The sequence below is a fragment of the Leishmania mexicana genome, chromosome 20 (genome assembly GCF_000234665.1).
Source record: "Leishmania mexicana MHOM/GT/2001/U1103 complete genome, chromosome 20".
NCBI classification, from domain to species: Eukaryota; Euglenozoa; class Kinetoplastea; order Trypanosomatida; family Trypanosomatidae; genus Leishmania; species Leishmania mexicana.
This window is the reverse complement of record NC_018324.1, coordinates 1,712,477-1,726,374: the sequence shown is the minus strand read 5'-3', so window position 1 is coordinate 1,726,374 and position 13,898 is coordinate 1,712,477. Positions and strand designations below refer to the sequence as shown.

The window sequence follows — 13,898 nt, the reverse complement described above, 5'->3', positions numbered from 1 at the left end:
GAGGCAGGAGGGGAAGGCGATGAATACGAGTATAGGATGAAGGAAAGGGGCTTGATGGGAAACGGTGCGGCCACACACGCTGCGCTCACGGCAATGAGTCTCTTCTTGGCTATCCTTTCCGTTCGTGAGGTCGAAAACCGCAGCACGTTCCGCCGCTCTTTCCTTCCCTTTTCTTTTCTGTTGTCTGTTTGCTATGCGCTTTTCTTTGCCCGTGGCGTTCGGGTGGGGCAGGCGTGAGAGTGTATATCAACGAAGTCGAGGCCCTTTCTTTTTCTTTTGGTTGGTGTGCCACTCTATGCCGACCCATAACCACCACGGTGCACACACAGAAAGAGAGAGAAAGATGCACACAAGCGTCACACGTGTGTGTGCGTGGCAGATGGTGAAGAGGAGAGAAACGAACAGAGAAAGGGAAAAGAGGCCGTGAGAATTTACACTGATGAGCAACAGGATGGGAGCTACGCTGGCGCTGTACATGTACAGTGACGTGTTCATAGCACATCATGGCATGCCCTCCTGTGGTTAGTTCGCACCGTTTGCAAGTTTTCAGGGAGAAAGGAGAGACGTGAACGACTGCCTGCCTGCCAGCGGAGATTCCAGCCATTCCGTCATCATCAACGTACCGATGCCGCTGAAGGATTGCATGGCGCATGGGGAGAGTAGAAACCCGCTCAACGGGAGCTTTTTGTGCGCGAATGCCTTCCGTTCGCTCACTCCGATCTATCACTTCGTGTCCTCTTGTGTGAAGTTGTGCACCTCAGTCGTTTGCCCTCTGGAGAGTGGACACAAAAATCGTGTGAACAGACAATGACTCTATGCAGACACTTACACGCAAACCAACACCACCACAACAACGGCACACTCAGCGATCATCGTAAACCGTCGCGCACAAACGAAGACTCAGTCCATTCACGACAACACAGAAGGCGACACCGGGGCGGAACGGGGGCGAGTCTGACACCTCTTCCACTTTAACGCTTTCCTGGGAGAGGTGAACAGCGGCAGCTAAAGCACGCACCTCATTGCTGTCTCTCCCTCCTTGTGCGCCGCTCTCTCTCTCTTACCCGTGAAAGACCGCGCGGCTGCTGCTACAATCAACGTCTTCACCTGTCATGGCATGGCAGCCCCCGCAACAGCCGCCATTTTTTTCTTATTAAACAACGCGCAGCTCACTTCCGCAGCTGGTCGTGGATGTCCCAGAAGAGTCTTCCGCTGTGAATGGTCGCCTTGAACTTTGTCGCGAGGAGGATGGTGCCGCTAAGGCGCCGGTGTAGCGAGTACACCGGCGACGGTGGTGGGCGCAGGCGAAGCTTCACCATAGTCGGCACATTTGCCTGAATGAGAGACGGCAAGTTCTGGTCGGCAAAGTCGAAGTGGTGCGCTCGATCTTGAAACGGCTTCCCCAGCAGTAGCACACTGGCGCAGTGTGCATCGAGCATCTCCTGAACCTCCTGGCCCGTGAGAAAGCCCAGCGTAATGCTCTTCGCGATGATCGACTCGCAGTCCTCGGTGGCCGCCGCCGTGACGACATCGAGGTAGTCGTCCAAAAACTCTCTCGAGTACTCGCGAGACGCGCCAAAGTCAAGCAGATACACTCGCTTGTCCTTTGCGTTGTACAGAAAGTTGGAAAAGTTCGGATCCGTCTGCATGAACCGCCACACGAACAACTCTTTCAGCGTCAACGCCATAAAGTTCTCGGCAATGTAGTTGCGCAGCTCTTGTGGAACGTCGGGCCGCTTGCCGAGCTGGTCGATCGTGACTCCGCGCACGTACTCGCTGACGAGTACCTGATCGGTGGTGATGGCTTGGTAGACTTTGGGGACATAGAAGAGGCTCGAGAGGGCGGGGTCAGCGGCGAGCAGGTCACGGTACCTCATCTGCTTCGATGCCTCAAGGGTGTATCGGCATTCGGCGCTCAGCTCCTTGCGCAACTCTTGCAGAATCTTCTCCACGAACAGACCTGGCGGCAGCACACCGAGAGACATGAGCATCTTCAGGTTTGCCACATCCGAGTCGATGCTTTGCGCCACACCTGGGTACTGCACTTTGACGGCGACCTCTACGGGAGGCTTTGTTGGGTCAGTTCCCGCTGCTCCAGGCTTCAAGCTTGCACGATGCACTTGGCCAATGCTCGCAGCTGCTACGGGGGTATCGTCAAAAGTGTCGAACAGATCGGCGCGCCAGTTCTCGTTGCCGAACTCCTTGGCAAGCGTGTGGTGAAGCTGCGCCGGCGGCATCGCAAACGCCTGATCGCGCACCCGCTCGAAGAGTGCCGCGACGTGAGGTGGAATTGTGCTCTCGTCCTGGATACTCAGCATCTGGCCCAGCTTCAGTACGGCACCGCGCATGCGACACAGTGTGTCCACAATGTGCTGATGGCTGCGCTCGGAGAGCAGTCCGCCCGCTGGAATGCTGCCAGTCATCTTCTCCCAGCCAAGTTGCATGAAGAGCGAGGCAAAGCCTGCCGCGCGACCAACACGCGAGGAGGGCACATGCTTGTACCGCATATCCTTGGGCGTCGTTGGCTGCGACAGATCCTCTGCCACATCCGCCGGTAGCGTCAGGGAAGAAGATGCGTGACGCTGCGCAACTTCAGAGACTACTGCCCCATCCGCCGAGTTTGCTGTCCATGGCGTAGCGGAGGCGCCACCAGAGGCAACGCCAGCCTCCGACACACGAGTTCCCACGAGCATTGCCGAAGCAATGCGCTGCAGTCCGCGAGCGATGTTGCACAGTGGGGCATCGCGCCATGGCTGCGATGCGCGCATCATTACATAGCAGGCAGTGCTCCACAAAAGAAACCGCAAGAGAAGCAGCAGCGGGGGTATGGCAACGCAGCAGCGGAGTGCGCGGGTCCCTTTCGTGCTTTTTGTGGACTCTCTGTTGCACTGAGTCAGTTTCAGACCCCGCGCCGCTTCTCGAGGCAACGGCCCAGCCCGCCTCTTGGACAAGTTGCAGGCTGAGGTAGTCTTGAGAATGCACAACGGTGTGACGTCGCCACGTAAAATTTGCGTGGCATGCACACACGGAGGGATGGGAGGGAGAGAGGGGATGCAATGCAGCGAGGCTAGCAACGATGTACGAAAGAGGTTGTTTGAGTACCGATGGACGTCCCGCAGTGCCGGGTTCGACAAATCCGGCGTTACCTCGCGTATGTACACGCATACATGCTTACATAGATGTATACAAACATATATGAACGATGTGCCTGCACTGTGTGCTCTGCAATGATTGCGCTTCCTGCGGCAACACCCACAGCACCTCCGGCCCCCGGTACAGAGAGAGCGGCATTCTCTCGCGGTCGCCTACGTGGATTTTGTTTTTGAGAAGGAATTGATAGATATGGGCAAGGCCAGGGGCATGCGAATCGCCTGGAGGGCCTTCGAGGGGCGAACCTACACGCCACATTCTCCATCGTGTAAAAAAAGGTCTTGTCCACTCGTACGAAATGTGCGTGGCGTCCCTTTTTCAGCGCCAAACACTCATTACCTTCTACCCTCTCTCGTGTATATAAATATATATTTTGTTGTTCCCCCCGACCACACCACACCTGAGTAGAGGTTATAGGGGCCCCAAAAAAAAGAAAAAAGAGTCAGGTCGGGTGAAGGACACCACGACAAAGGCACCACAAACGTCACCAGCACACCATCCGCGACAGGCCCGGGGGTAGAGGAAGCCGTTTCCGCAGCACGCGCAATCGTAGCGAGGCGCCATCCAACTGCTCATGAGCAGTAAACACCACAACGCGCGACTCTTCTCCCTGTAGCAGAACACGGGCAAGGGGGAGGGGAAAGGGTGAGGAAGAGGGGATGGTGGCGTCCTCGGGGACCAGTTTATAACAAGTGCAATGGCCCGCCATCTCCTTTGCGAGCTGCCCGCAAAACACTCCGACCCAACACGAGCTGCGCTACAGCTTCGAGTGCTTCCCGTAGTTTTGTTCTTGGATACGCTTGCTCATCTTCAGGAACCACTCGGCAATGCCCACCTTCGACGGTCCCTGGACCGCGTCGACGACCGAGTTCACGTACTTGAGGAACTGGAACTGCACACTACCCGAGCCACGCAGATGCTCCACCTCGATCGCCTCGATCGAGGCGCATACACGCTGCAAGACTGGTGTGCTCGTGCACTGCAAAAGGTTGCACAGTCCGGAGAAGTAGGCCACGAAGAGGTCCTGTGCCACCTTCACGTACCCGGGCGTGTTGTTCCACAGCAGGCAAAGGCAATCAAACAAGGCAGAGACGACGAGAAGGGCGGCATTCGTCGGTGTCAACTTCCGCAGTGCAGCTCGCTGCTCCGGAGACAGGCTGGCCATGTACGTCGCCGCGGCATTCACCGAGCCTGGCATCGTCGCTTCCCCTTCGCTACCAGCGTCCTCCTCGAAGAGCCGCGCCAGCGCCGTAGAGTCGCAGCGCTCGATGCCGTGGCAGGCGACCCGCACCATGCGCGCGAAATGCTGAATGACGCTCACGGGCAGCGGTGAGTAGGTAGACCTCTGGCCGACGCTGTCGCCAGTGCTGAAGAGCTCGACACTCGGGACGTAGAGGGCAATGTAAGTCGGGACAAACAGCGGGCTGACATATTTCTCTGCACGGAAGGCGGCGATGAGGAAGTCGTGACCGGCAACTGATAGCGTGACGCTGTGCCGGTTTGTGATGGCCGGCACCGCGATATCGACCCAGTGCTGCAGCATGAGCTCGTCCGTGACCGCGTTGGCGGCGCTCGCTGTCGCCATGGAACGCAAATAGGCCTCGAACAAGGCGAGCTGGAGCTGGTCTGCTTGCGCCGTCGTCGTGCTCATGGGGACGAGAGTGCGGCAGAGAAGCTGATTTACTGTCGCCGCCTTCATCTCCTGTGGCAGAAGCGCCAAGGTATTCTGCATCAAGGCCAGCACACGGCGAGCCGCCTTACGTTTCGCCTCTGTTTCGGAAGGTGACAGCGGGTAATAGGCGCGCAGGGCAAACAGCTGCGCGATGACTGGCAACATGTCGGTAGGCGGGATGTGGTGATACAACTCCGGCGTGCGCAGCGCAGCGAAGAGGAGGCGCACCGTCATGAGCGTCACGGCGCGGAAGCCGTACGGGAAGTTCTTCGCCCGCGCCCGCGCTGCCTCCGGCGTGTGCTGCAGCACGTCCTCGTTACCGGCGAACAGAAGCGACACATCGCGGCGCATGAGGTGGAAGAGGGCCATAGAAGGGGTGGGAGACCGTGGCAGAGGCGGCATCGCTTCTGTGGTGCCTATCTCGGCAGTCCTCGCGGATGGAATCGGTGGAAGAGGAAGTCCCGCCGTCTTTGCTGGTCCGGCCTGGGCACGTACGTGCGGCGCTGGGGACACCACCGCCGGGTCTGCTGCCGCTGCTGCACTGTTTTCTTTCCCGGTCACGCCTTCTGCCAGCTCCACCTCGTCTTCGCGCGTGTTGTGGATGGCGCTCCACACACAAAGGTCCACCAGCGTCTCGATACGCAGAGCAGGGGTGGCGAACAGCTGATTCACCGCGTCCGATACGGCCGCACTCGCACACAAAGGAATTTGGAAGATGTGCTTTGCCAGCGACTCGTACAGAGCCAAGGTGGACGGTGTGGACAGCATCGCGTGCGAGAGGGCCGGGTCGGTCGGCGCTGGAACCGTGTAGCAGCAGGCGAGCAGCATGCGCAGAAAGGAGGGGGTGAGCACCTCCGGCTCGGCTGACAGGTTCGTCTGCGCAGCGCGCCGCAGCAACTCCGCATCCTTCGTCAGGTCTGCTTCTGGCATCCCCTGCAGCGCTGCCAGGACGAGCAGCTCGTAGTAGGACAAGAGTCGCGGCGGCGCGTCGGCTCTGCTCGTGTGCGACGGCGATCCCGCCCTGTCGGCACTGCCCTGCTCGAACCAGGCGCGCTGTACACGCGCGGACACAGCCTTACGCAGTGACTTCACGGTCGCAAGGTCATCAGCGCTATCACGGCCGTCTATAGTGAGGCACCACTGAAGAGCGTCCTGAATACGGCGGAACACGAGCAGCTGGCCGAACGCACTGCTGCCTTGCCGATCCTCTGCTGTGTGCGTGTCGCTCGCACCGATATCGTGCACGCTGAAGTACAGTAACCGGAAAGCGCGCCACTGATACGGCGGGCGCAACGCGAGCCGTTGAAGAAGTAGGTTTGCAGCGACCTCCTCGACGTTGTCGAATTCGCGGCTGCGCTGGAACAGCGAAAACAGCACCGCCGGAATCGCCATGCTGTAACTCTCTGTAATGAGGATGCCCAGTGCACTCGCCTTCCAGGCGCTCACATCGTGGAAGTAGCGAAGAATAGGCCCCACATCGCTGCCAGGGCGAGCAGCCAGCGATGACAAGAGAAGCAAGACAGAGCTGAGGGCGCTCTCGGTGGTGCGGAAGAGGTGATGGCCAACGTTCGTGTAGGTTGCTGTCACGTTCAGCGCGCCCGCACCGCCAAGGGCCCCGGACGAGCACTCTCCCGCCTCACACAAGAAAAGATAGTTCAGGCGGCCCGCCAGTCGGGCCACCACGTCAATATCCACCTGTGCAATGCGGCGTGTGTCTCGCACCTCAGCGCGGGCGTCGGCGCTCTCATACGCGCGCAGCAGCGTCCCTACCCGAAAAACCTGCACAAGGTGCGGAAACATAGTCGAGTACACCTTCGACACAGCCGTGTACACGAATGTGTGCGCGGGTGCCGGGGACGGCGACGACGACGGCGTACCACCGACGTTACCACCCCACGCGCTCTCTGCAACAGCCGCACCGTTTCCCTCGATCGCGCGCAGCACCGTCTCGATTCCTCGATCCGCATGCTGCATCATACCCCATAGAATTCCCGTAAAAGCGCGCACATCATAAAGCAAGTCTGTGTGCGTCGCAAGCACGTCAGCGTGCACCATCAAGAAGCTCAGGTCACGAGGCGAGATGAGGTGGATCGACTCTGGATGAGCATAAATTTGCGTGGATCCATGCACCTTCGACACTCCGCATGCATCCAAAATGGCGGTGATCCGCTGCAGGTCTATCGCGCTCACCTGCCGCAGCCCAGCGGCTGCACCGCCTTGGAGAACGCTCCTCTGCGCGGAAGACATGCACAAGAAATCGAATGGTATCACCTGATTTTGCGTATCTGTGTGGGTGTGTGTCGCACTCCCACGCGATCATGCGCAGCCACCGCTGGCACTCAACCGAAAAAAATGCGTCAGGGTTACGGGGGCTTCGGTGATATCAACAACGCTTCTCCCTTTTTTATTGGATGTTCTTTTGACTGTATACGTGTGTGCACGCAAGGCAGGTGGCCTGTGGTAGCGCAGCGCTTTTCTTTTTCAGGATTGGATCGATGGAGAGGGACGAGCACGGTCACAACCACAACCGAAAAAAAAAGAAGGAAAGGAAAACGAAAAAAAAGGTCCCACCAAAATCACCGAGCGGTGGGACACAGCAGCGCGGCGCGTGCTGTCTCGGCAGAGGATGTAGCAACGATGTGAAAGCAAAGAGATGAGCCTTGAGACATAAATAAATATATATCTTTATATCCCGCCCTCTCGTTCTCTTTAGAGTTGCCGTTTGATAGCCCTCTGTGATGTAAAAGGTGTAGCAGCGTGCGCTCCCGTCTGCTTACGTGACGGATGTGAAGAAGGGCTCAACTCAGTGAAGAGCCTAAGAATGATAATAATAAGGCGGATTCGCGGAATGTGGCGTGGCACAGAGGGGGAGATCGGTAGGGCGCCGGTACGTCAGCACATATATGAGGTGGCAACCTAGAGAGACGACCTAGTGTTATATCGTTGTAGCGGAGCAGGGGATCCACCAATGGAGAGCGGTGCGCAGAGAGGAGTGAGGGGCAGAAGAAGATGTAGCGACCACGTTCGACACGTGAGATTTGCACGCGGGTCCCGTCCCCGTCGGCGCGCCAAGTGGCATTTGTTGGCGCAAGCCTTTTCATGCCTTCTACTAGGTAGACAACCGGTGGCAGCTACCGACATGCTTGTGGGTCCGGCAAAGAACCTCTCTCTCTACCCACCTGCACGCCACTTCTGCGAAGGTGCGCCCATCCCAGCCTAGAAGGGACAGTGAGGAGTGCCAGAGATGTCTGAGACAAGAGCGCAAGGATGAGGGAAGGGGATGAAGGGCACCTTCTCCCGTTCTCCTCATTGGCCCTCGACAGCGCTGCGCTCTACGCTCGCTCCTTTCTGGAAACTGAAAACGGCAAAGTCAAAAAAGAAAACAGAAAACAAAACCAGACGAGCAAGTGGAAAAGAAAAAGAGGAGCAAGCTGCAACCACAGTCTGCTAGCTCTCGTGGCGGCATCGGTCGTTTTCTTACCCACCAGACCCAAAACACGCGCGTGCCTGTAGGTGTGTGTGTGTGTGTGCACCGCGATGGCCGCCAAGGAATTCGTGGGCTGTCTTTCGTGAAACTGCTGGGAGAAAGAAGAGGTATGCGCGCAGAGAAGGAAAGCAGTGAGGAGGTTGTCAAACAGCGAGAGAGAAGCCTCTCCACAGCGATTCCGCCGAACGCTCCCTCCTCCGACACACACACACACATCGCCTCCGCCTGCCCAACTCCCCTTCTTGCACTCCGCCCCGCTTTCGTCGCCGACGTTGCCCCAGTACACGCGCAGACGCTGAGGCACACTGCAATGCTCAAGAAGCCACAGCAGCTTAGATGTGGCGGAAGGCCTTGCGCTTGTACGAGCGGCCCGTGCGGCGGCCGCGCTTCGTCTCCTTGCCGCGGTTAGTCGCGTAAGGCTTCGAGTGGCTGCCGGGCACGCCAGAGGCGCCGAAGTGGCGCACCGACTCGCGGCCAGACTTGCGACCACGCAGCAGGTACGTGTTCTTGCCAGTCGGAGCAATCATGGCGAGCTGGTCGAAGGTCAGGCACTCACCGCCGGCGGCGACGATGCTCTGGCGCGCGCTCTTGGAGAAGCGCAGGGCGCAGACGCGCATCGCGGGGATACGGGCCATGCGCACATCATCCAGAACGTCACCGACCACGACGGCGATCGGGGCCGTCTTGTTCTTCGCAGTGAAGACAGCCTTGCGCTTCATGACGACAGCGATGCGGCTCAGCGAGATCGGGGCACGGTTGCTGCGGCTCTTGATCAGGCGCTGGTACACGACCTTGTTGAAGCCAGAGCTCGTGCGCTTCGCGAGGAACTTGTACAGCTTGATCAGTAGCTTGATGTAGGGGTTCGTCGAGTACGTGTGATGGCGAATCACACGACTCTTCTTGGAGATACCAGTCAGATCCACGCCCATGATTGCCACGAAGGGTACGCAACGGGTGCACTTACTCTCCTGGCGTGTCGGCAAAGTAAGAGGTGGGGAGAAGAATGGGGGAGGGGTCGGTCACAGCAGATGATGCGCAAGAGATGTGGTCAGTGCGCGACGAGCAGCAACGGAGCGTTTGGCACCGAACGCAGAACGAAAAAGTATATCAAGAGATAGAGAAGACAGAGAGAGAGACGAGGTGTAGATGATCGTGAGAGGAAGAAGCAGTTACGAGGCACAGAAAGAGGGAGCAATCAGCCGAAGATTTGGCTGCGCCTTCTGCGGCGACCTCTGGACTGAGTAGCTTGCCACCACCCCCACTACGCGTGACCAGAGGTCTCCTGGATGGAGCACAGGTGTGCGCCAGTGGGCCTACACAATGTCAGCCACATCTCTCCATAGGAAGCCCAAGCACCTTTTCCTTTTCATGGAATCATGAGTGCCGACCACGATGACACTTCTGCTCTAGCCCGAGAGGCAGAGCGACGGCGCGGTTACCATCGAGGAGAGAGAAGTTGCAACCACAATCAATCAGGAGACACCACGAAGAAAAAGAGGAAAGGAGTGGCCCTGGAAAGGGCAGCGCAGCGGCTTGTTTCGTGAATCATGTTGCCGGCACCGCCCATGTCTATCGAAGCCACACATCAACGAGATGCGAAGAGAGAAGGACCAGGAGGAGGGGTCTTCGGAGTTAAATAGAACGTGAGACTGGCGAGGAAGAAATGATGGCGGGTGGCGCCATAGCGCCACTGACAGCTGTCTCGCGCGACACGACACGCACCAAATATGTACACGAAAGGCGAGAAGGAGAGGATATGTCGTCTAAAATGACCCTCGTGATGCAGTCGGAGTCGCACAGAAACGCACACGCATGGACTGACGTTGCCAAAGCCGAAGAGATATGGCTGGTTGAAAGGCTTCCGCACGCAAGTCCGGCGAAGAAGGACCCCTAGAAGGCACCCTTGTAGTGGATGGAGTCGAGACCTTGCAGTTGGTTCTTCAGACCATGAGGGTTCGCCCAAGCGCTGTTGCCAAATGAAATGTCCTCGTCCTCCACCACCTTCTTCATCTCCTCCTGCTTTCGGTAAAAGTGCTGCATCAGCTCCGCCTGTGCCTTGACGTCGACCGCCGGCTCACGAGGTGGAGCCGCGCTACCCTCGGCGGCCAGCTTCACTGTAATCTTCGTCTTGTCGTTCTTTCCAATGTACTTCACAAAGTCGGAGTCGCGCGCGAGCGGCTTGGCACTCCACCACATCACCGCACGACCTGACAAGATGTTTTCATTTGTGGCCCCGTCATCAACCATGCTGAGAATGCGGTGCGCCTTCGACTTCTCTACATCTGGCGCCGTGTCGCTGTCGAGAATAGCAGCCAGCCGCTGGCACGCATCGCTGCCGCTGCACTCTGCTGGGAAGAGAATCATCACACCCCCCTTGAACGCCTCCACGAGAGCATCCAGCTCACTCTGTATGCACAACTGACGCCTTTCTGTGCGTTCTAGAGAAAGGTAACGCTCCGTGTCACCGATTGGCCCGGTGAGGTAGTGCTGCCGCTCTGCGTCCACCATGCCATCCTTTATCATCTGCTTCGCGGCTGCCATCATCCACGTGAGCCGGACACGCGTGTTTTGCATCTTCTGGATGGCGTCGGTGGCTTCACCGATGTTCGTGGTGGCTGGCACGCTTGCTATGAAGGCGTCATAGTCCTTGCTGTACTCCTCCTTTGGAAGCCGCTTGCACTCGAGAAGTACCATGACTGGTTTTATGGCGTGGCCGCTGGAGGTGAAACGGGAGAAAAGGGGACAGAGTCGGCGGTCCCAGTGCGAGAAGGCAAAAACCCGAAGATGAGGATGCTCACACCGCAGAGGCGATACTCCGGGCCGGGCGCCGTGAGAAGCGAAATGCGAGAGACTTCGAAAAGAGAACAAAGACTTCACGATGCGACTCTGGAACGCCAGAGTGAGAGAAAGAGGGGCAGACGGCGGTTGACCTAGTGGTGCGTGTATGAGCACGCCTCCGTTGGGTTGTAGAGGGTGTGCTTCTTCTTTTTTTCCGGGGGGTGTCTATGGCAGCCTGAGCGACTCAATCAGGACGTGAGAGAGAGAAGCGGGAGGCAAGATAGACGCAGAGAGAGAGTGGCCGACAAGTTTGTGCGCACGGCAAGCGACGCGCGCCCGTCTCAGTGTGAAAAAAAAAGAGTAACAGCCACAGTGCCGCTTCTTGAGTCAATCTCGCTTTGATTTCTGTGGGGTGTATGAATGTGCTCGGGCAGGGGAAGGGTATGCGTAGGTTCTGCAGAAGGCCAGCAGAGGGGAGGGAATGATCAAAGAGGCCTCCCACTGAAGATGAACCCACCAACGAAAACTCCAGTCGTCCACGCTAGGGGGTAGGGGGAGGGGGCACACACGCATTACGCAAGTGCACCCAACCCAGCACTCAACCAACGAGGACATCGAAAAAAAAAACGCAGAGAGCCGTCATGTTTTCGTTCAGTAGCAGGTTTTTTTTTGTACGTGTGTGCTGTTGTTTTCATCTTCCTCCTTGTGTACCACGAAGGCGAGGAGACATGTATGCGTTTTTTGTGCTCCACCTCCAAGTCTCGTCGCCACCAGCGGCGATGACAGAGAAATCGAAGCAAACAAGCACACGTCAGTGCCAAGGGGTCCACTGCTATCGGCCGAAGCTCATCCCAGAGAACTCGCCCACACACAGAAGACGGAAATGAGCTGTGCGCTCTTCTCAGTGTGCCGAGTTCGCCGTAATCCAGCGCTCTTGATGGGCATAATCTAAATGAACTTCGACATCTCGCCAGAGTTTGCTCTTCTCCATCAGGTCCGCCACCATGTGCGCCTGCAGGCCGACCTCGATCGCAATGTTCGGCGCATCGCGAAGCATTTCGTTGCGCCGAGCACGCGGTTTTAGCAGTTTGGCCCCATGCACACAGAGCTCCTTGAAGTACAAGTACTGCCGGGATTCGCGGTAGTCATCACCGACGAGGGCTGTCTTGGACTCCCAATGAGTGATGGTGCAAGGGAGATCGACGTACTGCTCTGGTAGCACGTAGGGTGGGTTGGACACGATTACGTCATAGGTGCCAGCGTACGCGTCGTTCACGGTACCGAGCGGGCGGTCCTCGCTCAGGTGGGCGCTGTCACCCTGCTGCGCGGGCACCGGCTCCTCGAGGAAGCAGCTGAACATGTCGCTCTCCATCGCCGTGTACCGCTCGGGTGAAATCCCGTTGCGCATCGCGTTCTCTCTGGATACCCGCACTGCCTCTGGGAGAATGTCGAGGGCGGTGACGACGGCGCTTGACAGGTGCTTCGCCAGCGCCACCCCGATGCAGCCCGTGCCGCAGCAAACGTCTAGGATTCTCATCGGCGACACAGCGGGAGACAAGTCGGTGGCGGTGATGCTGCGCTCCGCGCGTGCCAAGTAGCTGTACACCATCCAGTGCGTCCACATCTCCGTCTCGGGCCGCGGGCACAGAAGCGGCGCCTCGCAGTGGATATCGCACCCGAAGAACGGCTGCGAGCCGATAATGTACGAGAGCGGCTTGTGGAGGTCGACGCGCTCCAGGAGCGACCGCTTCACCTGCCGACGCGCTTCGTCGTGAGACCAGCGCTCCGCGCGCGCGCGGCCAGCAACCCACTCCTCGACCCAATGCACCTCCAGCGACGCCTGGTACACAATGGCGGGATCAACAACGCTCTGAGCACCCACTTTATAGAATTTTTCGTAGATCATGCGGGAAAAGAGTTGGCGCTCACGAGGGGAGAGAATCAGGTCCCCCTTGTGCGCGCTGTGGTAGAGCTTCTCCAGCTTGCTCAGCTTCTCGTCGGAAGTGAAGTCAACCTCCATCAACTCCACGGAGTCGTTCGCGCTCTCGTCGCACTCTCCGTCGCCATCGCCTCGTTCCAACGTGCCGACCGGCTGCATGCCGCGGAACCTCTCCGCGGTGACGTTACTCAGCCCTCCAACGTAGTCTTCTGAGAGAGCGCCGCTGAATGTCTCGTAAGACGCCGCCTCGGCGCTCGAGCTACCACGCCGCAGTTCTGGTGCTTCAGTTGACACGTACGCTACAGGATGGCTCTTCGCAAAACTAGAGTCCGAACGGCAACGCACACTCATCATCAGCGACGACGTTGGTCGAAAACGAGAGGCGTACAAAAGGAGCGCATTGGGCTGAGCAGCGGCGCGGCGAAGCGCGGTCATCCTGTACCGCATCCACGCCAGTGAAAGAGGCACAACTCTCTGCTCAAAGGAGCACGCCAGAAGCGCCGTCATGACGGTGAAAAATGCAGCGCCCTTCTCGTGGTGTAGGTGGGTCGATGCGGTCGTGTAAGACAACGTAAGGGAAGCAAGCTCCCTCTTTTTTTCGTACTTCCTCGATAAGGTCGCGTTGCGTTCGGAGATCAGAGACGCCACTCGTCAGCAGCACAGAGAAAGACCAGAGGGGCAATCAAGGGCATATCAGTGTGTGGGGAATAGAGCGCAAATACCCATGGAACGGGCAGACTGTCTCACTGTTGCGCATGTGTGGATGCACGCTCCAAGGCAGGTGAGACACGCGTGTGTGTGTGTGTGTGTGTGTGTGTCAGTCCCGCGCAAAGCCCCGAAGTCTCCATCCTCGCGAGGGGGATGGAGGAAGG

The 13,898-nt window shown here is 58.1% G+C and overlaps 4 protein-coding genes and 1 pseudogene across 4 annotated transcripts, besides 1 other annotated feature; all 5 read right to left on the bottom strand.

Annotated features, from left to right (window-relative positions):
* Positions 1-1,257: 1,257 nt before the first annotated feature.
* LMXM_36_4530 lies at positions 1,258-2,743 on the bottom strand (annotated as a pseudogene).
* Positions 1,258-2,743: a sequence feature.
* A 1,164-nt stretch (positions 2,744-3,907) lies between these two features.
* LMXM_36_4520 (conserved hypothetical protein) lies at positions 3,908-7,069 on the bottom strand (the record flags this gene model as incomplete). The annotated part of the gene is made up of 1 exon (XM_003874761.1): positions 3,908-7,069. The coding sequence occupies one exon, from the start codon at positions 7,067-7,069 to the stop codon at positions 3,908-3,910; it is 3,162 nt and encodes a 1,053-aa protein (XP_003874810.1).
* A 1,572-nt stretch (positions 7,070-8,641) lies between these two features.
* On the bottom strand, positions 8,642-9,238 carry LMXM_36_4510 (putative 60S ribosomal protein L18; the record flags this gene model as incomplete). Its single annotated transcript, XM_003874760.1, has 1 exon — positions 8,642-9,238. One exon carries the CDS (start codon positions 9,236-9,238, stop codon positions 8,642-8,644), a length of 597 nt encoding a protein of 198 aa, XP_003874809.1.
* Positions 9,239-10,199: 961 nt separating this feature from the next.
* LMXM_36_4500 (conserved hypothetical protein) lies at positions 10,200-11,003 on the bottom strand (the record flags this gene model as incomplete). The annotated part of the gene is made up of 1 exon (XM_003874759.1): positions 10,200-11,003. The coding sequence occupies one exon, from the start codon at positions 11,001-11,003 to the stop codon at positions 10,200-10,202; it is 804 nt and encodes a 267-aa protein (XP_003874808.1).
* A 985-nt stretch (positions 11,004-11,988) lies between these two features.
* Positions 11,989-13,533, bottom strand: LMXM_36_4490 (conserved hypothetical protein; the record flags this gene model as incomplete). The annotated part of the gene is made up of 1 exon (XM_003874758.1): positions 11,989-13,533. One exon carries the CDS (start codon positions 13,531-13,533, stop codon positions 11,989-11,991), a length of 1,545 nt encoding a protein of 514 aa, XP_003874807.1.
* Positions 13,534-13,898: the final 365 nt, after the last annotated feature.